Raw genomic sequence first — 26,091 nt, 5'->3', positions numbered from 1 at the left:
ACCAGGGTGCAGGCAGCCGTCAGGGGTACTGTGCAAATGGTAAGAGACGTAATAGAGCGCGGCTTGCACAACAATAGACCACGCACAGCGACTGTAGGTGTGGCCGAGCTGGCTTCGAGTGCTTGCCTGTGATTAGGGAGTCATATCGCCAAGCTGCAATGTTTCTCAATGGAGCATCTTGTGGCACAGGAGGGCACTTTTTTGATCTTTTACTTCAATTTGAATGTTATGTAGGTAGGCGTCTTTTGACAGCTTCATCCTACGGAACAGAGCCTGCGACCCCACATCTCGGTCCAGTCTCTGCAGAGGTATCACCCATTATCCATCCTTTACAAAACGTTGTCGGCCTTGAAGTCAAACAGGGCCTGCTTGACACGGTCCTTCATGACCTTCTCACCCTCACGGACCCAGACTCTGGGGTCGTACTTCTTCTTGTTGGGCTTGTCATCACCCTCGGGGTTGCCGACCTGGGTCCTATTCGGGCGTTAGAGGCCGTCGTCTGACAGCTGATAGACAAGGGCACTTACTTCAGGTAGTCAATGTTCTTGGTAACGTAGTCACGGATACCGGACAGGTAAGCCCACTGGAGGTCGGTGTCAATGTTAACCTTGACGACACCGAAGGAGATGGCCTTCTGGAACTCCTCGACAGCAGAGCCGGAGCCACCGTGGAAGACGAAGAAGACGGGCTTCTTGTCGCCGTTGCCAAGCTTGGCAGCGACGAACTCCTGGTGCTTTCCGAGCAACTCGGGGTGGAGCTTGACGTTGCTGCGAAGAGGTCAGACCGGAGCTCATTGTCAAGGTTGCTGGTTGATTGCTGATTGCTTACCCGGGCTTGTAGACACCGTGGACGTTACCGAAACCGGCAGCGATGGAGAAGTAGGGAGAGATGGGGGACAGAGCCTGGTAGATGGCGTAGATGTCCTCGGGCTGGGTGTACAGAGAGTTGTTGTCGACATCCTCGTTGTTGACACCATCCTCCTCACCACCAGTGACTGTGTGATTGTTAGTTACGGCGTTCAGGGCATGATTGAGTCGTGCCTCTTACTTCCGATCTCCATCTCGAGCCACAGCTTCATGGGAGCAGAGCGCTTGAGGTACTTGGCGGTGGTCTCGATGTTGTAGGCGACCTCCTCTGTTGCATGTCAGTCTCGTGCTGTGCAGAAGATATCGGGGCCGGCACGAACCCTCGGAAAGGTCAATCATGTGGGAGGAGAAGAGGGGGTGGCCGGAGCGCTTGAACTCCTCCTCATCGGCGGAGATCATGCCATCAAGCCAAGGCAGGAGCTTCTTGCTGCAAAGACTGTCAATTCCTGTGCGGACAACGCAGATGTTGGCATCGGGGGCAAACTCACGCGCAGTGGTCGGAGTGGAGGACGACGGGAACGCCGTAGACGGGGGCAATGGAGCGGATGTAGTGGGCGGCAGCAATGGCACCGGCGACGGAAGCCTCCTGCTTGTCGGCAGAGTTGGGGATGGCCTTGCCGGCGAAGTAGGCGGCACCGCCCTGGGAACTGGGACTCGTCAGAACCGAGAACAATCAAGTCGTTGGTAGGTCGAGACGACGTACGTCTGGAGGACGATGGGGGACTTGGCCTCGCGGGCAGCCTCGAGGGCAGCAACGGCGGTGGAAGAAGAGGTCTGGGAGGCGGGGTTGTTAGCCGATTGTCAACACCCCCCTTTTCCGTGTCGTTCGGTCTGATCTCCGGCAACCGACGACGGCGGCGGCGGCGGAACACGACGAGCAGGGCGGAAGGGAACAACAACATACGACGTTGCAAGCGGGAATGGCAAAGCCCTTCTCCTTGGCGTAGGTGAACAGCTTCAGGACGTCATCGCCGTAGATGACACCGGGCTTGATGTTGAGCTCTTCCAGCAGACCCATGATGGATGGCGGGGTATCTGTATCTGTCTGTGTGGTATTCGGGGTTGTGTAGTAAGAGGTGTGTCTGTTGCGACGGGCCAGAGACGAACGGACCAAAAGGCTGATTTGCGATGTAGGAATTGGAGGAGGAAAAGATTCAGAAAGAAAGTTTGGAATAGGTGGAAGTGGACGGGTTAACTATGTTTGGTTGCTCACACCCACGAGCGGGATTTTACTCGGGCTGAGCAGCAGAACCCGGTCCATGTCCCACGTTCAGTCCATCGCTCCAGTGACGGGTGCCCTTTGCTGGGTCGCGGTTGCATGAGGTGAGGTGCGGTGCTGGGCCTGGGCTCGACTGGGAAGGGACACTGCCTGCGAAAGGTGAGGTACATGAGGAGCTCCTCTTCCCTGTCCAGGTTGCTATTTCTTACGCCAGTCCAACGGCAGGTGGTACATTGGATGTGGGAAGGCAAAGTACCTACCGAGGGGCATGCTGCGTAGCTGCTGCTTGCTACCTTACCGCGATTCACCTCCAGCAGCCAACGTGGGTACTTGATGGCTGGTTCAATTTCCTTCGGATTTCCCTGTGCCATGCCACTTCTCGCTACCTAGGCAGGTATCTCATTCATCACCGGGCTCCTCTCCTCGCCGAGAGGGCCGCCAACAGTGGGAGACTGTCTCTCTCTCTTTCTCTCCCTCTCGTTGCAGTGTCTCAACCTGGAAGACTTGTTGAGGAAGGAAAGGGAAGGGGAAGGAAAAAGTACTACTGCGCCAGTACCTTAGCATCGGACCGTCGAATCACAGAGCCCCTCTTACCACGTCAAACGCGATTAACCCCTCCCCCCACCCACCGTCCAATTGACGTCAAAATATTGCTGGCGCACCACTTATTGCAGGGATCCAATCACTCGCTGCCCTGTGCTTTTCCCGGTTGGGAGACGAGGGGCACTGCGATGGCGCTGGAATGGCGGGGCTTGTAGAGGGCCCAGCTGCTATGCCCAGCCGTGTCAGCGCCTCTCTGGCCCGTGCACCTACTGCTCCGGCCACCGAGACCGCTGTCGAGCCTGCTGACTGTCATGGCATTTGACTTTTCCCTCTCCAGACTTCTCGGCCTTACTTCTGCTTGTTGAGATATTTATTGTCCAGCCCGTGGATATCAATGACTCGATTCTCCATAACGGGGCTGCTCTGACGGCCAGGGTGGTGGTTTCACCGAGCATCTCGGTGTGTCGAAAGGTGTGTAAAAATAAAACATCTATATTCTTGGATCCGAAGCTGATGCCCGCCTTGTGAAGCATCGTGAACCTCCGGACCCGACCCGATACACACACCAACCGCAACAACAAATCTCCGTCGCATCGCAACCCCCATCCCGGCCCCAAAGATGCACCATCGGATCTGCTTCCCCCAATTTCCTTACCTCATGCAGCCGGGTCCCGGAAACCAACGACCAATCGCGCCGATTCATGACGATGCCATCCCCAGCCATGAACTCATCCTTACCAGCTGCGCCGTCCCACCCCAGCCTTGACGCCTTATCCATTGCCGAAGCCCGGGAAGATGCGGGATCGTGACAGCCTTCGACCCTTTGTCCGCCGAAAACCGAGCATCCAACGACCACACATCGGCCCCTCGATGCCTTGTCTTCCTCGGCCAACCGTTGACCATCCCGCGATACCCTCCTCCATTGCCGGAGAAATTCCACACCTCTCGGCTCATCTCGTGTCTCTGATACCGTGGCCTCCACTTCCAAGAGTTCGCCTTCCCACCTGACGGCTTTGAACCCGACCTACATCTCGGCTTTGAACCGCGAGCTTGCATATGCCATGTCATGCCTTTCCAATACCTTGCAAACACTCGGCAATCGCGGCGGCTTCTGGAGCTTCTTCAATTCGTCAAGCAGATCATGCTTCTATTTCGATTACTGCCAACTATCAATACCAGGGCTCAGCCGAACGAGACTGACAAACCAAGGCACATCGTGTCCTCATAACAACGCCGTCGTGTCAGGGGTATGCATCTGTCCTTCGCCGCCTCCCACTATATACCGTTTCCTGTCTTCTCTCCCGGGCCCCGTTCCCCCGCCATGTCCCTCTTCAGTCCAACTCCAGATTCTCTAGTGCCTCCGCCACAAAGGATTGACCCCCGTCCCGTCCCGGAGACGTGTGCCCCTCCATCTGCGCTCCACCGTCGTCCCCAGCTTCGCTTCTGCTGCTGCCCTCGCTTTCTGTTTCCGGCGGCGTCTCCAGTCCCGTAATGCCCCGAGCCCCCAGGTTCCGCTTGAGCATGCACATCTCCACCGCAATCCCGGGCCCGAACGCGCACCCCACTACGTAGTCGCGTGCCCGGCCCTCCGGAGCGATATCATCCATGTCTTTGGAACGCAGCCGGTCCATCACGCTGAATATCGTCGCCGAACTCGAGTTCCCGTGCTTCATGTATGTGTCATAGCTCGCCCGCATGTGGAATGATGAAATATTCATCGCCTTCTCTGCCTCGGTCAGAATCGTGGCACCTCCTGGGTGCATGGCCCAGTCGAAGTCGTCCGCCTTCTGGTAACGCGGCCCTAGTTGGGGAATCGAAGACATGAGCTCTGAAAAGGTTGTGGGTACGGCCGCCGAGGCGAGTTTCGGGACTCGTGGCGAGAGAACCACCTTCCACCCTTTTATTCGTGTCAGCGTGTGTCGAACACAATGGCCAGCCAGTGTCAAACTTACCAACAGGATCAACATCGAAACCCAGGTCCCCTTCGGTATCTGGGATAATCTTATGCTCCCACCCCAGCAAGGAGTACACAGGCGTCGCAGGCTGCCCGATGCCGTTACTGAGCACCACAGCACTGGCGCAATCCGAGAACAATGCGACACCGATCCTCGTCTCCTGCGTCTCGTTGATACTGTCCAGCTCGCTACGTACCAGTGTCGTGCTGACTTCGAGCGCGACGCAGAGAATCCGAGCAGGCTTCCCTCGAAACTTGTGGCCCAGCGCCAGATTCGCCGCGGTTCTCAACGAGGCGAGACCTCCGCTGCAGCCCACCCCGTGCAAGAGGACCTTCTCGACCTGGTGTGTCATCCCGAGCCCCTTGATAACGTAGTGGTCGAACCCTGGGTTTGCGCTGTCGGTGCAGGTCGTCGCGACGATATGGGTGATCTCGCTGAGATCGATATCCGCTTCTTCGATGGCCTTGCGGGAGGCGCTGACGGCCAACGGGACACCATCGCTCATGAACACATTGTGAAGATCGGTGATTGACGGAGGGTTCTTCTGGTTTACGATCGGATGCTCTGGTGTGCCGATGGACGAACGGTACTCGATGCCGGTGAATCTGTTGATGGAGAGGATCTTCTTCATCCTGGTATCACCAGGTATTAGCAGGATCGCAATGATCGCGGAGGAGCCGTTACATACGCAGGTGACTCAGGGTAATACATCTCGCTGAGGTAGTCTATCGAATTGGCCTCCAGCGAATGAGGTGGGTACTGAGTGCCGACTCCGATGATGTCGAGACCCAGGTCCCCGAAGCCGTCGTTGGCGGCGGCCATTGTGAATGGTGTAATGCGGGGGAGGGGTAGCTTCTAGTCGGCCGCTCTGCCACAAGTATAAACCGGTCAATGGCGAGGCGATGAAGAATTGGCGCTCAGAAAAGCCAAAAGAGAGCTTCTTAATGGCCTATGAAGATGAAGATAGGTAGACGGAGATGGTCGCAAGGCGCAAGAAAGGCTGGGCGCTTGGCCTGGAGTGGTGATATCACAACGACGATGCCACACAGTTTACCCGAATCAGGGCAACACGATAGGGCCCAATGGTTTTGTTGGCGCTGCTTGCTGTCGACGGCGGCAAGATGGAAACAGAGACAAACAAAAGGGCACAACTCGGCAGGCTTCCAGCGACCAAGAGGCGAAAAGTCGGTCAGTCGAGTTGAAAGTCAAGGAAAGACGGACCTCATGCACAGGAGAAACATGTTGGCGACGGCGGCATGGCATGGGGGGTGGGTAGAGGATATGTAAGGAAACACGCGCCGTCTCTTTTTTTGGTTGCCATCCTCTGGCGCATGAGTGCATCCAGTCCAGTCGAGCCAGTCGTCTCCCCTCAACAAAAAAAAGGACGACCCAGCCGAGACGAGGCGGGTTGGGAGCAACCGCGGCAGAGGACAGCTAGTAGCTGGCCATCCGTACCTTGCTTGCCCTCCACCTCACTTGGGGAACGACACTGTCATTGACTGAGAGAAGAGGGGAGGGAAGGAGGGAGGCCTTTGTGCCGGGGGCTGGAACCATGCAAGCAGCAACGCGTGTTTCCTCGTGGCGAAAAGGAAAAATAAGGGACGGAGATGTTGTTGCACCGTTTCGTTTCGCAAGGTTCCCCCGCCGCCTACCTTGTCCTCGTCACAGGCAATCAGCCGTGTGGTTCTGAGCAAAGTAAGGTAGCCTCCAGGACCTGAACCCTGGCCAGCCAGCCCGCCCTGCCACCCCTGGGCACGAACCTCGGGGCTCTGCCTCATCCTGGAATTGAGCTGCAACTTTTGCCTTGCGCCGCGGTTGGCGGGTGCCGTGCTGTGGGCTGTCTCTCATATTGTCGTGTCTTGTGGTTCCAACAGAGAGCTCCAAGCCTCCAACAGACTGTGACGGTGCGGAAAAGGGACCCTTGACTGAAACAGGTCTGAATCCAGTCTTCAGAGCCGGTTTACGCGAGTGGGGACCTCTCTGTTAGAGGAACCTGGAAGCCCTTATCACGCTTTACCTTTAGCTTGCACCCCTGCTAGGTACGTTGGTTGGCAAGCAAGCGCGAAGCTCGTGTCGTCTGGGGCTGTTGCTAAAAAGTCGCGATGGTACTATTATGCAGTAAGAGCATCATCTTCTACCCTTTGAGTTCCAGCCACATCCAATTTGTGGAGGTTTACGCCACACTATGAAAATTCTGTTTATGCTATGATAAATACCTACTAAGCATCGTGGTACTGTTTATAATAACCAGGAAAGCTTCGATCCAGGTTCGTAAGAATATGATCAATAACCTCAATAGCCTGCAGATAACTCACTGTATGAGAGATTATATAGGAGGAAGAACATGGGTCTTCCTCTGCCCATCGATCATCCCCGACAAGATCAACTCATCATGCAGTAAGAGCATCAAGGAGGTTGAAATGTGTGAGTGTTTGCTTGCGTGTGACAATGCAAGATTGCGAGCGGGAGTTGCCATTGACTTTGCCTGATGGAGGACGGGTAGGTGGTTGGTTGGAGTGTGAGGTCGTTGAAGCTCTGGCTTTTTCTTGCACAGAGCATTTCGTCTCATTACGTATGACAGGCGGCAGAACCAGCTCCTCCCGCAAGCCTCATCCGATGCATTCCTCCATCTGAACCAACCTCAAAGAGCAAAACACTTTAACAAGTCGTTTTGGCCTCTGTCGTTGCAATTGCCTTCTGTTTCCCACGAGGACTCACGGCCTCGGCCCGCGAGCTGTGATCGACAGGTCTCTCTCAGATGATGCCCCCCCCCCCCCTCCCCCCCAAAAAAAAAAAAAAAAAAAGGTCGCGCGCCTCCTTGTGGGCAGCACGCGTCATGATTCATGGTTTAGCTCCTAGCTCGCGTGCCCGTTGCGGCAGGTGGCTGGGCCACTGCGGGAGCTCCCCTGCATGGCATTGAAGCTCTGACGAGAGAGTTTAACCCAGGTACCCAGGCCTGTGAGATTCGCCGACATTGCGAATCGGTCGTTATTTTCCCCAAACGTAATGGATAGCGAGAGAACGTCAGCATAAATCACAAAGCGGTCATGGAGGCGTAATCAAACACCCTGCTGCGGTACTCTTGCGCATGACTCCAGAATACCACGCCCCAACAGCCAGTCAGACGCCCTAGAATGGAGCTGACCAGCAACCACGGGAGCCGACGAAGCGACATCTGCTCACTTCACAGTCAATTCGCTGATGTTTGCCCAGGAAAGCCGCTCCCTTGCCGCCCAGCCGTCTTCTGGAACGTGTCCAGTCAAAGTTTAAACTTCCCGAGGCTAACTTCCGCCGACACTCAATATTTTGACATCTGCCCGCCTTCATTTGACACCGAGGAGCTTTGGACTCGGAAGGCGACGCTATCCCCGGCAATCTCTCCGCTCGGGCAGTTGAGTTGCTCCACGCCGACTTTTGTGTCTCGCCGGCGCCGACCCGGACTCTCCGGACGTTTCCCTCGGCGACCGGTCATCAATTCACGGCGTTGACTCGGTCACGTATAGCCTCTAACCTTCCGGCCGACCAAACGAATGCGAGCTACTGTAATTTGCTCTTCAGCTATCAACCATGCTCTTCTCCAAGATCCCTTTTCTTCTGCACGCACTGGTTGAGACCGCGGGGGCATCGTCGTTCATCTTGAAGCCGCAAAGCCAGCTGCCCAAGCCCTCCGCCGCCGCGCAACTCGTGCTGCAGTCATTTGGTGGCCTGCTCTTGAGCACGAATCTGATTTGCCTAGTGTTCTTGTGGCGACCAAACTTCGATGACACGAGCAGGCTGGTGGCGGCTTCATTGTCGTTTTGGCACGTTTGGCCGTGCTATCGCGCCTATGTGCGATTGGCAGATTCCCGGGTGGACGGCACAGGCAGCGGCCAGGTGAAGACTTTGGGAGGGCCTGCGGTGCATCTTGGAGCGCACGCCGTGTTGTTCCTGGCATTTGTCGGTGCTGCTATCATAGGATAAGTGAGGGAGAGTGATTATCAGGGTTTGCAGTTTTCGACTAGTGTTCCAATCCGATGATGCGAAGGTCATCAGTTACACCTCTCTTGCCAAATACAACGCGATGATTGGCGAGGCCTTTGCGACGCAGTTCAGCATTGGCCGAAGTTAAGTTGATGGTGCACTGGCGCCCTGAAAAACTGGCTCCACGGCCTCAGATGTCCAAGAAAGCTCGCCAACGAACGTTTGTCACGGGGTTTGCAGTCTCACGCCGTCCAATGGGATGGCCTCAAAAGAACACCGGTGTTCGTTGCAGGCAGGTGGCGCAGTCTACAGGCGCCTCCTTTCTATTGGGATATCTTCACTTTTATACAGACAAAACTTTTCCGTTCCCTAATTCCTGAACAGCCTGAGACCCTCCTCCTCGGCATTAACATCATCGTCCATCTCCTCATCGGAAGCCTCCTCGCCAAGCCCCATCCTCTGTCCAAACAGGGTGCCGAACAGTCTGTCGACAGCATCCTGCTCCCACATTCTGCGATCTTCAGGCGCCATGAAGTTCTGCAGCTTCTCGTGGATGTTGAAGCGCATCTTGCGGCCCTTGCTCGCTCTCCTGTCGACATGCTTCTTTGTCTTGGCCTCCTTCATGGCCGCCCACCTGACCGTCGGCTGCGCGGCGGCGCCGGTCGAGCCATTGTCATTGGTGCGCTGCTCGACGAGCTGCTTGAGCATGAGCTGGTAAAAGTCGGCATCGTCGTAAATCTCGGGGTCCTCGTTGAGCTTCTTTGCGACCTGCGCCGGCGCGCAGGAACGGGGGGTTCGCGTGCGCTTGATCAAGCGGTCGGTGTTGAGAAGCTGCTCCTCCAGAGAGGCGACGATGGATTGCTGGGAGATGAGGTTGCGGGTCTTGACCTCGACGGTCGTGCTGCGGGTCTTGGTGGACCATGTCTCGAGAACCTTCTTGCGGTACTTGAGCGCACGCTGCTCGGTCTCCTGGATGCCTTCCCAGATGTCCTCGCTAGAGGTTGACGCGTCGACTTCGCTGCGCTTGCGCTTTTCTCCAGCCTGGGCAAGCCCCGCGGGAAGAAGGCTTGCGCGGAAGCTGTCGAGGGTGTTGAGGAGCTTGAGGGCGGCCTCTTCGGCGGCCTCGTAAGGTTCCGAGTTCTGCTCAAAGTCGTCGGTGTCGACGACGGAGAACGAGTTGCTGGCGACGATGGCCTTTTGGAGGCGGATGCGGATGTTGAGCAGACCGTCAAAGGTCTTACGCTGCTCTCGGACGGCGACACCCTTCTGCGCGTCTTGTTGCGCTGCGGCGGAGAGGGTTGCCGAGAGGGCCTTTTGGCCTTCGCTCATCAGCTTGCGCTGTTCGGCTCTGGCATCGGCCTTGTTGGACTTGCGGCGGGGCTTGGAGTCTTCGTCGGAGTCGTCAGAGTCTTCCTCCGAATCTTCGTCGCCGTCATCGTCACCGTCATCGCCCTCATCGTCTTCGGAGCCTTCGAGGTCGGCCAGCAGGTCATCTTCGCTGCCTTCAAACCCATCCTCGTCATCGTCATCGTCATCATCTTCCTCGTCGCCGAGATCCATGCCGCCCTCCTCGTCGTCATCTTCCTCATCCTCCTCGTCCTCGTTATCCTCCAGCCCCCCCTCTTCCTCGTCGGAAATGAAGTCAGCGGCAGTAGGTCTCTTGCTGCGACCACCCTTCTTCTTATCTTTCGGCTGTGAGCTGCCACGGAAAACGAACTCGTCGAGCTTCTCGTCGTCGCTTTCGCCAAGGGCATTGTCGCTCGCGATTTCAAAATCTTCGTCGCCGGCGGCCGCCTCGTCCGCAGCCAAATCAGCGTTCTCGGGATCGTCGTATTCTTCGTTGTTAGAGTCGAATTGCTCCTGTGCATCCTCAAAAACATCGCTGCCGTCGCTTTCGTCGTTCAAGGCATCTCGGCTGACGCGCGCGCCGCGGTACTGAGGACCGAGTGAGACTCCCTCCTTTTCGCGGAGCTTGCTCTTTCTGCAACACCCGTCAGTATTGATTCTCAAGCCCGTGTCATTATTTCTCGATGGCGTACCCGACAGTAACATAATGCTCCGTGCCGACGTTCTCATCTTCGCTCTCACCACTGCCGCTCTCGTTCTCACTCTCGTCGACGGGCTCGGCCTCGGGATCAAGATCTGCGCATTTAAATCAGTCAATGATGGATGTGAAGTCGACCGGACTGCATACCCTTGGGCAGCTGCTCTTCCCATTCAGATGCTCTTCGACGGGCGGCCATTTTGTCGTCCGTCGCAAGTCCAGCTGTATGGCGATTACGGCAGAATTCAACAGGCGAAATTTCTGGGCTTCAAGAAACTTTTTGGCGGTGAGGCGCGGCAGAATTAGGAACCCCACCACACGCTCGATTACATAAGGTATCTGCGGGACATCGTCTGAGATCTCATTGGCTCCGACATATTGTCTTCGACATTTCATGGTATCCGTACGGCACTTTCATCTAGGAAGATAGGCTTTGCAGCCCAGGACCAATTCTATTCCGCATAATAATACTTGCGAATAAATATCTAAATCAGAACACAACGCCATTCCTCACGCATTTCGCAAGTGACGCACACTGCGACACGCCAACTTTACTGCTTACCGTCTCTCCAAGCATACAACGGCTGCATGTTCCCGTTCCCATCGCACGCGCCAAATTTCCACCAGTCGCGATGGAGCCACCAGGTAATATATCGAACGATCTTGAGAATCAATCTGCCGACAGGGTCCGGCGGGACGTCTGCACACAGACCTCCCTCAAATGCGTTGTCCATGGTAGTCAAAGCCCAAGGCAAGCCATCTAGAAAACCCATTTCTTGCTACTCCATGTCAGCTGTTGCACAGGAGGCGGTAATCAATAGTTGGCATACCATGACCTCTTGGGCTTCTTGTGCGAAGATTTTCTCGACTGGCGCCATTTTCTCAGTACCGAGATTTTGTAAACTTATGATGGTGGGAATCTCCTCGAGATGAAGACACAAATCCTTCCCGAAGCGGTCGATTAGAGAAACGACCTTGTTACCGTCGTAGGCTACTTCCCGCGCGATGAGAGCCTTGATGTACTGGGCGAAGGACTCCAGGCCGTTGTGGAAGCTTTTGTGCTGTTCGATGTTGACGTCCATAAACCCAACGATGCCTGTGAGTCTCTTTACTGCCGGAAAAAAGAGGCGCTCTTCTCCGCTATGGTGCGCGCGAATCATGCGATACCACTGGTGCATATAATTCGCGAAGCTGAACTCGTCTTCGGGCTTGATATGGGGAGCTTGCAGGTAGATGGCGTTGAGACCTCGGAGAATGCAGTTGTGAACCAAGGCCATTTCAGACGCCATCCTGTGGAACATCGTCGGCTGTTTCGCCATGTTAGTTTCGCTTCTGTGTGATGTGCTGCTGGACATGACTTGCCTTCTCATCTTTTGGAAGCTGCGGGATTGGTGTCGACACCAAAGGGAATGGATGGTCGGCGTAAATGGGAGCCATTGCGCAGGTCTGACAGCGATGATACAATAATGGTCAGAAAGAGGAGGCGATGCTTGATATCTTGACTTGCTGAAGCCAGGAGCTATTCATGATTCTAGTGAATAAACCACCGGATCTTATACAGCTTCAAGGCTACACAATCGTAACTTAGGTAGGCCACGCAACCCGTTGAAGCTCATGATCGAACGCATAGTCTCATGTCTTGTTTGCGCGAGATGAGAACTAGACTCTTTCATATTACAGCTGTCCTAATCTGGACAAACCTTCACGACGTAAGGCGGACATCAGCAGCCACACGCAGATCTGACGAATTGAATCCTGGTGTCTTCGCGGCAAAGCCGTCGGCCCAATTACAGCGGGCCATTATGTTTGAGGCTGCCGAGCTGAATTGAAGCAAAAAGGCAAAGACCATCGTTGAGGTAGCCGATGAAGATGCCCGAGATGCCAGAAGGGTGCTCAGCTTGATCAGACGCGCATAAGCGCAATCTGGATATCGTCGCTGCCAAGAGATGAGATACCCGGTGTAGGAGCGGGTTGAATCAACCGCACTGCTCAGCCTGCACTACGAAAGAGCGCCTTGGGTCAGGCAGTAATCACATCACACAATTCTGCGCGCTTCCTCGTCTTGACTCAGTCACAGACCCAGAGTCCCGAGATGATGTCAATGCCGTCTTCAAGATCTGCAGTGTACACTGTGCAATCGATCTGGCGTGCGACGGTTAACCGCGAAACATATAGTAGCTGGTGATTGTCACAGTGCGACACTCATCGCGACTTGACCGGGATATCGCGAATAGTGCCCAATCAGTCGCCGACGATATCAATTACAATGGGCTCTCCCAGCCAAGTGCTGGGCCGGATGCGACGGACAGCCGGGATCCGGGCCGGTCACGTGCACCGTCGCAGCGGAATCAGTGAGGCTACCGCTAAGCCCGCTGGAGGAGGCACCTGGCTGACTGAACCTGGGCTGGACTGGGCGGGCAAGGGGGGGCGCAGGCAAAAAATCACCATTACTCGCTTGTCTCCATCTCCTGGATCGCGACTCGACTGTCGGCTCACGAAAAGCATAGCAGACCAGAGGAAACCGGCCGCGGGTGCCTCGCAATGCAATGGACCAGATCGAGTCGCAGGTTAGCGACCTGCACTATTTGACCCAAGCAGCCGTTCCTCTGCCACCCGACCGCGCTGCCTCTGCTTATTCTCCACACAATCAACAAGCCCATTCTCCTCTTTCCGCGACCCCCGGAGACAATTCCGCGAACTCGGCAGGGGGAGCCCGCGCCTCGATAGGTCCCTCTGGTGGTACTCCCTCCGTCTCGGGAGGCAATAAAAGAAAGTCTGAAGACGAAGGTGCTGCAGCCAAGCAGCAGCGAAGCAAACGGAATAGGGTGCGTTGTCTCTCCAGCTTGTTGCCGTCCTCTTGGAGTTGGTGCGCATGGCCGGCTGTTTGTCGTCTGCCATGCCTCAACCCACGTCCCCTCCAGACCGACGCGGACTCTTCCCGTCACGTCCTCTCGTACACACTCTCTCCCTCCCCGTGCCATGCCCACCCCCCTCTGTAAACTTTGTGGAACTTGGGGACGCTGATTGCGGTTGTGACAGTATATTTCGATAGCCTGGTAAGGTTTCCTCCAGTCCCTTCGTACCTCTCGAGTGCCACATCGTTGCCGGAATCATCCATCGCTGGAGCAATCCGTCGGCGCAATGCGACCGCCTAGCTCTACTTATACCTCGTCTACACGGCGATTGTCTCGATGGATCATGGCACGAACTCCAAATCACTAACACGCTTCCTCCCCTCGCAGCAACGAATGCAAGAGACGCAAAATCAAGTGCAATGGCGAAACTCCTTGCCAAAGATGCGGCAACCTCAACCTGGCGTGCTTGTACGCCCCCAACTGCTGCTCCAACAACTTCAAGGACTCGGATGAGTTCAAGAGCATGACGACTCAGATGGCCCGGCTACAGGAGCAGGTTGACAATCTCTACCAAAGCATGAATGCCCTCCGTTCCGAAACGCTGCGTCTTGCGCCCATCCAAGACAAAGTATTACCTTTCCCTTCGAGCACCGTCCAGGCGTCACCAGCCAGCTCGCTGTCTTCCGTCCACCGGCCCGAGTTGACCAAACCAAAGCAGGCACCCTTCCGTGGCCCTACCAGCATGGCCTTCAATATGGACGTTGCAAACAACACCATCCACAACATGGGCTACAAAGGCATCGGGGATTCCGAGGACCAGAATGCTCCGTTTGCCATGCCCGAGGACAGCCCTTTTCGCCTTGGACCCCAGGAGAACCCCACTGACCCCTTATGGAACTTCACCCAGGATGAGATGATTCGTTTGTGTCGTCTTCACGAGGAGGAGGTTGGCATCATGTACCCTGTCATCAATATTCCGTCTGTCATCGAGCATGTTCGCAACCTTTGGTCTTACATGGAGTCGGCAAGGAAGCAAGGCGCCATGCCGTTAATCAATGATGACAAGACTCTTCAGCTCAAGATTGTCATGTGTTGTGCTCTCGTGGTGGAGGAGCACGGTCACAGCGAAAAAGCCATCAAGCTGATCGATAGCATGGACGCCGTTGTCAACCGCAAGCTGATGGTGGACCCTGTCGACTTCACCAGCCTGCCAGCGCTCTGTCTGCTCGCTGGCTACAAGTTCTTGGCCAACGAAGAGATCGCAGCATGGCGCGTCATGGGTCAAGTTACCAGACTGTGTTTGGAGATGGGCATTCATCGCCAACAAGGTCTCATGGCTATCAAGGATGAGGAAGAGCGCAAGACTGCCCTCAGCAGTTTTTGGTCGGCCTACGTTCTCGACAGAAGGTGGGCTTTCGCAACGGGTCTGCCATTTGTTGTCCCGGACGAGGAAATCGATCCGGACTTGCCGCTGCCTGTAAGTTGTCTTGTACCCCAGAATGACGCATGAACTGATGTTTGTAAGGAGCAATTCCCATTTCTGGCTGCCATGGTCACCTATTCAAGACTGGGTGCCAAGGTTTGGCGTCAAGTGGCACATTTTGGCCCTGTTCTTGCCCGAGAACTCCACCATGAGGATATGGAGCGGTTGGACCAGGAAATTCTGTCCTGGTACGAGACTGTGCCTGAGGAGGTTAGGATGCGCAACTGGGATAAGGACAAGAAGTTGAACATGACCCCGTCTTACAACCTGCAAAGGCTTCGGGTTTGGACCTATCTTCGTTTCAACCAGGTATGTTTGCTCCAGCGACTCGCTGCTGACGGATGATGACTGACTTAGCTTCAGATCCGCACTTGGCTTTACACCCCGATCTTGCATAGCGCTACTAGCATCATGAGCCACACTGTCCAGGCCCAACGCGTTGTTGACTTGGCGAAAGATACGATTCGACTACTCAACCATCTAAACAACACCACAAATATGTACCGCAAAATCCAGGTCTTTTACCATCAATTTCTCACCTCGGCCATCTCTGTCCTCTTCCTGGCTGCCGTTCACGCCCCGGTCAAGTTTAGTGCCAGTGTCCGCGAGGAGTTTTATATGGCTCTAGAACTCGTCAAGGATCTATCTGCGAAGAGTTGGGTATCCCAGCGTCTGTGGCGCACCATTTCTTCTCTCAAAGAAGTCGCCCCAAGCATCGGCCTCCGCAATCAGGCTGACGAAGACCCACACAACTCTGCTGCGCTCGCTATGGCTGGGCTTGCGACCGGCCGCCTGTCAACAGACCCAGGACCCATCGCACCATATGGCCGCTCAATGGCATCGGCGGCACCTGCGATGCCACAACCGCAGCCAACGTCCAACATGGATGGCATTCCATCACCAAGCAACGGGACGCGTATCCAAACCGAGATGAGCAGGATCTTTGAAGGCTATATGGGACTAAACGGCTACTCTACAGGGGATGACAGCTTTGGAGGAGTATCCAGCGCGGAGTTGACCCCAACGACAACTGGCATGCCGAACCCCTATGTTGACAATGTTTTTTACCATTTCCGGGAGATGTTCTAACCGCTGTCGGCCAAGCATTCCATTTCTGTATTGATAGCGGCTGCCATTCAAGGCAGAGTTCTTACATTCCTACTACTTGCTGTAAATGCTGTTCGTATTGTCATGCATTTCAAGAAAAGCAGACTAATGTGTACCAATTTTCATCCAAATCTACCAACGTGGCTGTTCACAAGCCAAACCACTTTAGATCCTGATCTTCTTGTACAGGTACAGTATGTCCAACACCCTGGGCAGAAATTCCTACAAGCTTGGTCCCGTCTCCATAGACAATCTGCGTATATCCGCTGAGAGGTGTGTTCGTATTGTTCTTGGTAAAGCTCACTCCGTGTATTGTAGACCACTCTTTCAGCTGCTCCGCCAGATTGGGGTACGTCACCAGAGTATCAGCTGTGCCGTGGAACGTTTGCATACGCGGGTAGCTACCGTTGTACCCGGGATACATGGCGCGTACCTGAGCAGCCCACTCCGCGCCTGTCTTGATGATCTGCCCATTTGCGCAACGCGGGTCGGCGCTGATGGGGCTCGATCCAGGAGAACCAGCGAGGCACCCAGCCGCAACACCGGAGTAGCAAGACGCCGCGGCGAAGAGATCCGGGTACGTGGCCGACAGGACGTTGGTCATCATGCAGCCCGACGAGCTTCCCGTCACGAAGACCTTTGTGGGGTCGGCGGAGTACTTGCTGATGGTGTAGCGGATCATGTTGGCCAGACCGTTCGAGTCGCCGCCGCCATCGCGAGTGAGACTCTTGGTCGATGCAACGTCCCAGCAGTTGAAGTCCTTGGTGGATGAGGGGTAAATCACGACGAAAGTTCCCTTTGAGTCAGACAGAGGGATGTATTCGGCTTGACGGGAGTAGGCCGAGCCTGAGCCGCCACAACCGTGGAGTGCGAGAATGATACCCGGCGAAGAGGACAGGTTCGGTGGTACGGAAATATCCATCGTTAGGCCAGTTGGATTGGAGCCGAAGTCTGTGACGCGCTGGAGGGCCGCATTGGTTGCGCCCAAGAAGGAGGCGAAGAGCACGGCGGAGGACAACATTGCGAGAATTGTGTGAATTTGGCGTTTGCTTAGATGTTTTGCTGGGCTCGTGGTAGTGCCTGCTTATGGACCTCCTTACGAAGGCTAGTCAGGAGTCTTTTATAGACAAATAATCTCCTCGAAGATTTTGCCAAGTTGTCACGGAGGATCAACGCCGATTTAGCCAAGTCACCGGCCTCGGCTCAACTGAAGGAACGAGATTGGAAGGTCTAGATGTGCCCTGATATTCGGCCATCGTCACTTTCCAAGGCGAGGATACACAGTTCGCAGATTCGGACGCAAATGAAGAGGGGCACATCAAAGTTGGCGTTGCATACCATCCGCGTGGCTGCGCGGCTATTTAGGGCGAACGTTGCGATTCGCTGGTGGGTACTACCCGTCCCTGATTGTCGGCAACGGTGGTCGGTAGTTGAGGCCGGCGGCTGATTCTTGGCTTTGCGAAGGATAGATTAGTTATGACAGACGATTGGTGGTATATGTCTAGGTTTGAAAAGGAAGGAGATATTGGTGTCGACTGTTTTGGGGAAATCTGGTTTACGGGGGAAGGTGGGAGGCCGTGACCCCGCAATGCGCCGTCAGGGGCTGCCGAGGCTTGGGGTATTCAATTCAGCGTTGCATCCCGGGACGTGTTTGTGAGGGATTGACAGCAGAAGAAAGGAACGAGGTCAGAGTTCCGAGGGACCGAGAGCCTCGGGAGTCTTGCCGGGACAGTTGGGCCCGCTCTTGATCGGTTGCCGGCACCGGGTGGGGCTGATTCGTCGGTCGTGCGGTCGGTAGGTTGATGTGCCCCTTCTTGGATGATTGATTCAGAGGAGGGACCATATTTTTAGCCAATTGACTTGCACCTCAAATGGACATTGCATTAAGACTTCGCCCGACGCCCGGCCGCTCTCCTCAAATGAGAACGGTCAAGAAAGGTGGGACGAATAGGCAGAAGCGAGGGGAGTTGGTGCAGTGCCGAGATGTGCATGCCAGGGCGCGTAAGATTTGACTCATGGAAGATTCTAGTCATGTTTGAGTTGAAATCAACCTGCATCAAAATACAGAGGACTACTGGCAGCCAAAGAGTCAGCAATTGCTGTTCTGATGGCTGCTACACGACGCCCTTGGGTCCTCGACATCTCAGTATCTGGATGCGCCATTGGTTGATCGACAGAATCCGGTGTCTCTCAGAAACCGAAGATAGCAATAATATCGAACCAGGTCATTTCCAACAATCGTCAATATGGTAGAGACTGTATCCAACCCATCGACAGAGGTGTATCGACGAATGGAAGCGGAAGGGGAGGATCTCGACGACTGCTGCAATAACGAAGCTCCGTCCTGCCAACTTCAGGACCTGCCACATGACATTCATTGCCTCATATCCTCCCATCTTCAATACCGAGACGTCCTGAGAATGTCCGTCACCAACAAGTTTTTCCACCAAAATCTCAACCCCAGAACCCTGTTGCCCCGGTCGGTCCAGAACAGGTTCATCGGAGAAGTTGACCTGGGTCTCTATGTTGGCAAGACCAAAAAATGGGCATGCTTTGGCTGTCAGCAATTTCTCCCGAAAGAGGCCTTTGGAGACCGGATGCGCAAGAGCAAGCAAGACAAGAGGGGAGCCAAGATGAGCCGCTTGGGCCTGCGGCGATGTTGGACATGCGCCATCGAAGGAAGGCTATATGAGCACCTTCAACCAGTCAGAAAAGATGGAGAGTTCTTCTGTCTCTGCCACAAATGTGGTCGTATGCAAACTAAATCGATGCGATGCCGTCTCCAACATGAAGTCTACCCGCTTACGACAACCGGCAAATCAGACGTAACGAAGTCCACGGAGGAGATCGACCAGTCAGCAAGAGTTTCTGGTGGGGTCATAGAGTCCACGGTCTGTAAGTATGCCTCCAACTCTTCCCGTCCGCCTATCCAAAGACTTCCCTCCGGCGTGCTCGAGGTGGTTGTCCAAAACCTCGACATGATCGACGCGATACACCTTCTTCAGACCAATCGTCATATGAATCACACCATAAAGACGAAGTGGGTACCTCTTCACAAGCGCTTTCAATTCGTTAGGCGGCGGGAACCCGGAGTCGACTGGTTTCGCGTAGACGCTGATTTCGATACTTCCTCCGTCCCGAGGTTTGCGTGCTATGCCTGCTTTAGTGTCAAGCCGCGTCACAAGTTCCCCGACAGGCAGCATATGCTCTGGAAGATCAACCCTTCTACATTCTGGAAGATGCGGTGTGACGCCTGCGTGGACTTTCTCTACAACACGGAACAAGGGAAGGAAGCTTTGCGAGAATTCAACCTCCACGAAGTTTGCGACAGGTGCTCTTGCTTGAAAGAGAGGGGCAAGCCATGCTGCAATTGTATCGAGAAGTTGTGTATCGATGATCACAGCTAAGTTTATCTCGCAGACGTTTTCTCATGTTAACGCGCTGCCAACGGTCTTGAGAAGCCAGGCTCTACGTTCCCAGCGCTCGGCTGTGAAACGAGCGACAACCACTTTAACAAGGAATTCTGCTCGTGCCGCCGCGTCTGGAGAACGTGTTTTTCCTACACCATTACGACTTGTCCTGCAGCTGCCTGAAGATAAGTGGTTGGAGTTGACAACATCCGTGTCTGCTACTTGTACATAGGAGAAATCCATTCATTGCGAGTACGAGGCTGTGATTCAAATCTTGTCTGTTCGTTGCTGTCTGTCCCTAACTCTCCTCCACGATCCCGTTACAATTTGGACAGTATATGTCACCGCATGGTTATTACAGCTGCTACAACGTGGAAAGATAAAAGACCGTTCTATTTTCCAAGTTTACCGACCGTCTTGCACAAAGTACAAACGGAGAAAGTCGATGGGGAACAAGGTCGGCGAGGTGAAAATAAGCGGATCCCACTGTACACCTGCCTGCTGGGGACCACACCAGAGAAGATTGAACGGCGCGCAGTCTCAGTTTGCGTCCAGAGCCGGCTCACCGGCACCGTTAATGGGACTGGAACATGGAAAACAGTATTCTTCGGACGTAAGGTGTCCATATCGGAGACCCATGAAGCGAAAAAGTTGCGTCAAGGCAGCTTGCCGACTCGGGTAAGCGTAGACCAGGTGCTTGAACCCTTCGCATGCCCAGATACCAAACTCTTCGGCTAGCTGGGCCATTAGCTCACATTGGGCGCTGTTGAGGCTTCTCAAAACCACCAGGGCAACAAGAAATCTTTTCCGAAGTGCGGACGGAACAGATTGCTTCCCTAACGCAAGTAGTCGCCGATCTACGAGCTTAATGAAGGAGTTGCACACCGTGATAATGACATTGAAATTGTCCAACTTCTTTGAGTCCTCCAAGTAGGCCAGTAACCAGCCTTTGCCGTAGCGTGGAGCTTCCCCGGCGATACACGACCTCAATTGTGATAATGCCAGCTGAATGCGTTCGTCGCGTGTTTCGTATTTTCCTGTGTATATGAATGATCTACCGACAGTATCTTGGCATGCATCTTGGGCCTGAATAAGACCCATGTTCTTGTGGCCAATCTTTCGTGCGATTTCATCATATCGCTGTTTCTGGGGTAATCCGCACAGCACTGCGTAGCCTCGTGGGCACACTTGAGCGAAATGGATGGTCGACAAAGGATCTAGTCCTTTCATAATGATCAACCAAAGCTCGTACGGGAGATCCTCGAGACGCGCCATATGGCTTGGAAAAGTGGAAAGGGCGACTTTGATACAGCAAGGGTAGAGTATACCGAGGGACACACCTCGAGTGTAAAATGCAGGACATGGAAAACGTTCATAAGGTGCCCAAAGGCGAATCCATGTAGGAACTTTATATCAGGTTGACGATGCTATCTCCGAAGCCGAAAATGGGCAAGTCACCTGGATAGATCGTTTGCCCGTGTTGTATAAGAACCTTGACAAAAGTCAGCACCGTTGAGGCTTCAAAAGAAAGTTTTGATTGAAACGAAGCATTGGTTCGACAGATAGCGAGTTGGCGTCCTAGTCATGAGCTGACGGAATAACAGACGATGCAAAGGATCTTAGGGGTCGTTAGTCTGAAGATGTTGTCATGACGCAAACGCTTACGAGAACACCGCATACACACCGAAGAGCTACTGATAGCTCTACTAGTGTTACTCTGTCACCAACTAATCCATCTTCCAAAGGTGTCAAACCAGATGGTGTGGCCTTGATAATGATTCCTAGTTCTTCGGCACCTTCGGTTATTGATAAACTCATGTCTTTGCCCCAGTCCTTGATCGTAACCTCAAGTCTGGGGCCTTGGCATAAATGCTGTCTGCCGTTCAGCTCCTGACTTCGTTTACCATAGAGATGCTTCTGTTGTGAATATCAAGTTCAGAACGCGCGCTTTCGCCCCGGCTGTTCTATCTTTGTTCGAGCGATGCGTGCGTAAGTCCCACAGGACACCCAGGCCGTTAGCACCCTCCGTCGGATGCTTTCTTCTCGTATCCAAGCGTCCAAGTTCTTGAAATGCGCCATGAGACTTATATACAGTCTATGTTTGGAATATCACGTAGGTATATGACCCTGGTCATGTTCGGCATATGAACGCTGTCACGCTGGCGGACGTTGCAATAAAAGGGACGGTTGCATTGGTCACTAAGGGGAGCTTGTATTGACGCAATTAGGTCTACAATCTTGATTCCGCTAGCCGAGATGTAAGTTCATTGGCCCGAAACAAGCCCGAAACGAACGCGGCGGAGTATCGGATCTGGCTTCAGGATGTAATTACACTGATACGGCTGCTTACTGAGATCAAGGGAACCATATAACAACAAGGCACTCTTACACGTCCAAATCCAACGAAACTAGGTTAAAGTAGGCTTATTCAACCCCTAGCTTCTCCACAGAGCAGATAGTATAATTCCATGATAAAGCGGCATGGAGATCAACGAGCTCGAATGTCCCCTGCTGTAAGGCGGAGACGGACAAGATGATGCAACGGGGCCACGACATGGGAGTAACCTTTCTATTCGTAAACTGGGGACAGTTGTATCACCAGACACTTACAAGTGGAACTGGCGGTGATTTAATCGCGTTGACTTTTTTCTTCGTTGTGCCGCTCTAGATTTCCTTCAAAGCACGAGCTCTCCACGCAGATAGCCTAGACAACTTCATTCTTCAGTTCCAAAGCTTTTTCCGCAGCGGGCTCCTTTGCGCGACTCGGATTGCTTTCCTTGTCTTCGTATGGGGTAGCCCCCATATGTTGCCACGTTCGTTTGATCATCAAAGTTACTTCCTTCTCCTTTCCATTGATCAATAGTTCAGTGTCACCACTGCCGAAAGCGGTAATGGATTTGTGCTTTGTTTGGGTCAGCGGTGGAGCATTTTTATGCTTGTAGCTATCGAAACGTACCAGGCCTAAGGTCAACTTGATCACTGCATCAGCCCAAGCAGGCTGATAGAGATATGATGGTTTCTTCCCTTGAAGAGAAAGTACAAGATTATCCGCGGCAAACATGGCCTGCTTCATGGCTGAACGGGCGTTCGGGTTCGTGACTCCTGTTTCAGCAACATCACCACATACATAGATGTTGGGAAGTGAGTCTACGTTAATCTGCATTGTCGGCTTGACCTTGATGCGCCCTGATTTGGCGATGGCATCGGGCGCGAGCTCCCTCACCAAGTGAGAGGATGGTTGCTGGCCAATGGCGTTGACCTAAGGAACGTCAGAAAAATGGCTCCAGCCCAGGTAGCTTTCGGTGGCGGAACTTACCAAGAAGTCACACTCGAGCTTTCGACCAGATCGAAGGGTAACGAACCCATCGACTGGGGCATCAGTGGTTGTGCGCTCGCCTAGGATGACTTCGACACCGAGATCTTCCAGACCTTTGCGAGCCCCGGCCTGAAGTTCAGGGCCAAAACGGTTCATGACAGCATCCCTTGAATGAACCAGAGTCACGCTCTTCTCAGGATATTGATCCTTTGCGTCTGTGGCAAGTTCAACGCCGGCAGCACCGCCACCAACCACGACCAGGTGCTTTGCATTCTTGATGCGCTGCTGGAACTCTTGCAAAAGCTTGACGCCTTGGCTTTTATCCGTCGAACCAACTCTTGAAGGCAATGACATGCCGACCCCTGACCCGGTAGCAATAACCATGTGAGAGTAAGGAATCTCCTCGCCGGTTCCTTGTATCGTGACTATCTTCTCACTGATGGTTGATACCCGGTCATGAATCCATCGCACAATCGAGGAAGATTCGGCAGGGAGATAGGGGCCGTAGGGAATAAAAGTCTTCGCCTCATGGCCCTCGACTACGCAGAATCGTGGCAGAGTCCACGTGAACTGCCAGTGGCTGTTTGGCTCAATAATGATCAGGCGATAAAGGCCATCCGTTGGGAGTGACGATGCAATGAGCCGGGCGGCATGATATCCTGCGAATGATGCGCCGACAATGACAATGTTGATGGTTTCCGTGGTTGCATCTTTGGATGTTGTGTTGGAGGCGATCTTCTTAGTCGTGTAGGCACGCGCAAAGAAATCCGCAAAGAGGCGCAGGGAGTAGCCGATTAGCCGCACGAAAAGAAGGACTTTCTTCGCCTTCTTGTAAATTGCGGGCATTTGCGCGGTTGCAATTCTGAGAAAGTAAATATCTTTTGAAGTTAGCGGCAAGTGCAGTTGGGTTTTACGGCCAATGAGCTAATTTCCAGTGGACGAGGACGAAGCGCGAAAGAGAATGAAGAATGGGAGGGCATGGCAGCAAGCAGCCGATCGGACGGAAATCACAAACACTTATCAGATGGATCTGATAAGATCCCTAAGAACGTACCATGAAAGGCACTGTCCGACCCTAGATTCGGTGTCGAATTGACCGATGTCGCTTCGGCCGAAGGGTCTCTGATGGCCGTATATTGCTAGCGCTGAGAGAGTCGCCCTGAGCGGTTTTAGATCCCGGAATTTCGACCGCTTCGCCTCGGCCTCGGGTTAATCCCTGCAAGAACGAGCATCACGTCTCTTCACGCTGTGTGGGATCATCGCGGGATCTTTCGGTCGAAAAAGAAACCTCGTAAATATTCACAGGGTGGACAAAAGGGCGAAGAACTGGGAGGGACCCAGCTGATTGAGCTGAACGGGATTCCAGTGCCATGATGCGGACTAACGCATAATATGAGTAGGACTCCGTCAGTTTGTCAGATGTCTCTCATATTCGATTACGTACAGAGCACTCATTCCTCGGCCCATGCAAAGATGCTCAGCTTGGTTCAGTAGAAAGTTGTACACGGTCACTTTGAACAGAGCCATGCCGTTAAGCCCATAATAAGAGCGAACGGTAAGTCACCTTTCACAAGCATTTCCGGACCTGTAAAGGGCGCAACGGGGCGTGATGAACCAGGCCACCAACCAGCGGTAACCGAAAGTTCCGTCAACCGAACACCTGAAGCCCCTGTCCTGGACCCTGGAGCTCACCTTCATTGTCGTGCCGAGCACCGAAATGGGCCATCAGTGTGGCGAGTCATTGAACCAACCGACCGCGAACAGAACCAGACGTGTCTTTTCTTTCATTCTCCAGAACACCGGGGAAAGGGACTTTTGGAAAGAAGCATAGTGCTAGTCGCAAATAGTATCTACAGGGGAAACATCCGAGGTCCGAATTGAATGTACATGTACTGTTGCCCAAAACAAGAACGCCATAAGTAACACGTGAACTAGACCTGCACCTCCTGCACCTCCTGCACCTTCACCTCGATGGCCACAGTACCGCTCCCAGGCTTCTTCTCAGCCGTTACAGCATCTACGACGGGCGTGGCGGGCAGTCTCTTCACTTCACTGAAAGGAGGGTAGCCCGCCGCGCGCCACTCCTTGAACGTCATGCCGCCAGCGCAAGCTGGCATCTTGGCCATCAGGGGCACAACATGGTCCTCAGATGCCCCCGTTACCTCGGGCTTGTGAACGACCTTCTCGTCTAGGGTCTCGTACCCCATCTTTTCGTAAAGCTTGTATGTCGAAGGTGATGATTCGAAGTACAGGGGGATTCCCAGGCTGTCACTAAGTTCCATTCCCCACTTACACCAGAGCGCACCGACCTTCCTTCCCTGGTGTTTGGGGTCGACGGCGATAATGTGGCTATCTGTGATCCTTAGGGTCAGCTTATTGCCAAGAAAGATCACCATTAAGGTTGTTGCCACTCACAGATGTAACGGCGTCCACCGAAGAGCTTCTCTCTCACATCGTGCAGGGGGTTGAGAATAGCCTCGGCCCGCTCCCTCTGCTTGCCCTCTAGCCAGGTGGCACCGTGGTTTCTGCGCTCCTCCTCGCTGCGCTCCTTGAGATAGATGTCGCCAAGGGCCATGCCAACAATCTCTCCTGTCTCAGTATCGACACACTTGTAGGTGTACTGGTAGTCGCAATGATGCCACCAGGCCAAAGTGCCCTCTCTGTGCGCTTTGCGAAACTCTTCAGAGTCTGTGCCGCCTGGGAAAAGAATCTCTACCATGATCTCACCCATCTCATCGTGCTTGAAGGCGTTGAAGTAGACATCAAAGACCTTCTCAATGTCCTGAATCAAGGCGGGGAGAATGGCGTAGCCCATGGTGAACAGAATGCAGAAATCAGAAGAGAGTTGGAGGATAGTAATCCGTCAAAATGGAGCTGGAGTGCAGAGATGATCCAGGAAGATGAAATCAAGAGGTGAACTAAGTAAAATTCCCATGACAAAGTCCCTTCATATATACTACACACTTCTGGGACTTCATGGAAGCAAACGGCATCCGAAAGCCCCGCCGATGCCGAACCGGTCAACTCTTTCAAAGGATCTTGATTCCATCAGGCCCTCATCAGGCCCTCATCAGGTCCTTCTGTTGGTCTGGCCATCTGCTCTACGGGGAAAACGGTCAGCTCCGTGGACACAACACTCAAGAGGCATCCAAGATACCCAGCCCGCTAGTGCCTCGTCCCATGCGGCATGATCCCGCCTGAGTCTGTTTTGCGGCGCTGTCTCGGCCCCTTATCTGGACCCGTTTAAAGTTATCAGATCCGCATTTCTAGCAACCAAAGGCTTTTTTCCCACGACCTCGTGTTCCCCCCGCTTTACCACACCCTAGTCCTGGT

General features: G+C 53.9%; 8 protein-coding genes across 8 annotated transcripts; 1 reads left to right on the top strand and 7 right to left on the bottom strand.

The window, feature by feature from the left end:
- Positions 1–329: 329 nt before the first annotated feature.
- fba (Fructose-bisphosphate aldolase) lies at positions 330–1,884 on the bottom strand (the record flags this gene model as incomplete). Its single annotated transcript, XM_037329661.1, has 8 exons — positions 330–474; positions 528–767; positions 829–994; positions 1,048–1,134; positions 1,187–1,293; positions 1,355–1,513; positions 1,570–1,640; positions 1,771–1,884. The coding sequence occupies 8 exons, from the start codon at positions 1,882–1,884 to the stop codon at positions 330–332; spliced, it is 1,089 nt and encodes a 362-aa protein (XP_037171846.1).
- A 2,075-nt stretch (positions 1,885–3,959) lies between these two features.
- Positions 3,960–5,405, bottom strand: THS3 (Stilbene synthase 3; the record flags this gene model as incomplete). The annotated part of the gene is made up of 3 exons (XM_037329660.1): positions 3,960–4,525; positions 4,581–5,215; positions 5,272–5,405. 3 exons carry the CDS (start codon positions 5,403–5,405, stop codon positions 3,960–3,962), a joined length of 1,335 nt encoding a protein of 444 aa, XP_037171847.1.
- A 3,507-nt stretch (positions 5,406–8,912) lies between these two features.
- On the bottom strand, positions 8,913–10,786 carry BFR2 (the record flags this gene model as incomplete). The annotated part of the gene is made up of 3 exons (XM_037329659.1): positions 8,913–10,524; positions 10,583–10,685; positions 10,738–10,786. 3 exons carry the CDS (start codon positions 10,784–10,786, stop codon positions 8,913–8,915), a joined length of 1,764 nt encoding a protein of 587 aa, XP_037171909.1.
- A 352-nt stretch (positions 10,787–11,138) lies between these two features.
- On the bottom strand, positions 11,139–11,906 carry CGCA056_v014416 (uncharacterized protein; the record flags this gene model as incomplete). The annotated part of the gene is made up of 2 exons (XM_037329658.1): positions 11,139–11,366; positions 11,418–11,906. The coding sequence occupies 2 exons, from the start codon at positions 11,904–11,906 to the stop codon at positions 11,139–11,141; spliced, it is 717 nt and encodes a 238-aa protein (XP_037171851.1).
- Positions 11,907–13,728: 1,822 nt separating this feature from the next.
- On the top strand, positions 13,729–16,014 carry CGCA056_v014415 (putative transcriptional regulatory protein; the record flags this gene model as incomplete). The annotated part of the gene is made up of 4 exons (XM_037329657.1): positions 13,729–13,757; positions 13,830–14,919; positions 14,968–15,234; positions 15,289–16,014. The coding sequence occupies 4 exons, from the start codon at positions 13,729–13,731 to the stop codon at positions 16,012–16,014; spliced, it is 2,112 nt and encodes a 703-aa protein (XP_037171848.1).
- A 166-nt stretch (positions 16,015–16,180) lies between these two features.
- faeB (Feruloyl esterase B) lies at positions 16,181–17,053 on the bottom strand (the record flags this gene model as incomplete). The annotated part of the gene is made up of 1 exon (XM_037329656.1): positions 16,181–17,053. The coding sequence occupies one exon, from the start codon at positions 17,051–17,053 to the stop codon at positions 16,181–16,183; it is 873 nt and encodes a 290-aa protein (XP_037171849.1).
- Positions 17,054–22,146: 5,093 nt separating this feature from the next.
- fer8-1 (Fe-regulated protein 8) lies at positions 22,147–23,604 on the bottom strand (the record flags this gene model as incomplete). Its single annotated transcript, XM_037329655.1, has 3 exons — positions 22,147–22,344; positions 22,399–22,701; positions 22,759–23,604. 3 exons carry the CDS (start codon positions 23,602–23,604, stop codon positions 22,147–22,149), a joined length of 1,347 nt encoding a protein of 448 aa, XP_037171911.1.
- A 1,085-nt stretch (positions 23,605–24,689) lies between these two features.
- On the bottom strand, positions 24,690–25,573 carry SID5-0 (putative acyltransferase SID5; the record flags this gene model as incomplete). The annotated part of the gene is made up of 2 exons (XM_037329654.1): positions 24,690–25,111; positions 25,174–25,573. The coding sequence occupies 2 exons, from the start codon at positions 25,571–25,573 to the stop codon at positions 24,690–24,692; spliced, it is 822 nt and encodes a 273-aa protein (XP_037172125.1).
- Positions 25,574–26,091: the final 518 nt, after the last annotated feature.

The sequence above is a fragment of the Colletotrichum aenigma genome, assembly GCF_013390185.1.
Source record: "Colletotrichum aenigma strain Cg56 chromosome Unknown KSG_Cg56_contig10, whole genome shotgun sequence".
NCBI classification, from domain to species: domain Eukaryota; kingdom Fungi; phylum Ascomycota; class Sordariomycetes; order Glomerellales; family Glomerellaceae; genus Colletotrichum; species Colletotrichum aenigma.
The sequence above is the reverse complement of the archived record's forward strand: the minus strand, read 5'-3'. Positions and strand labels throughout refer to the sequence as shown.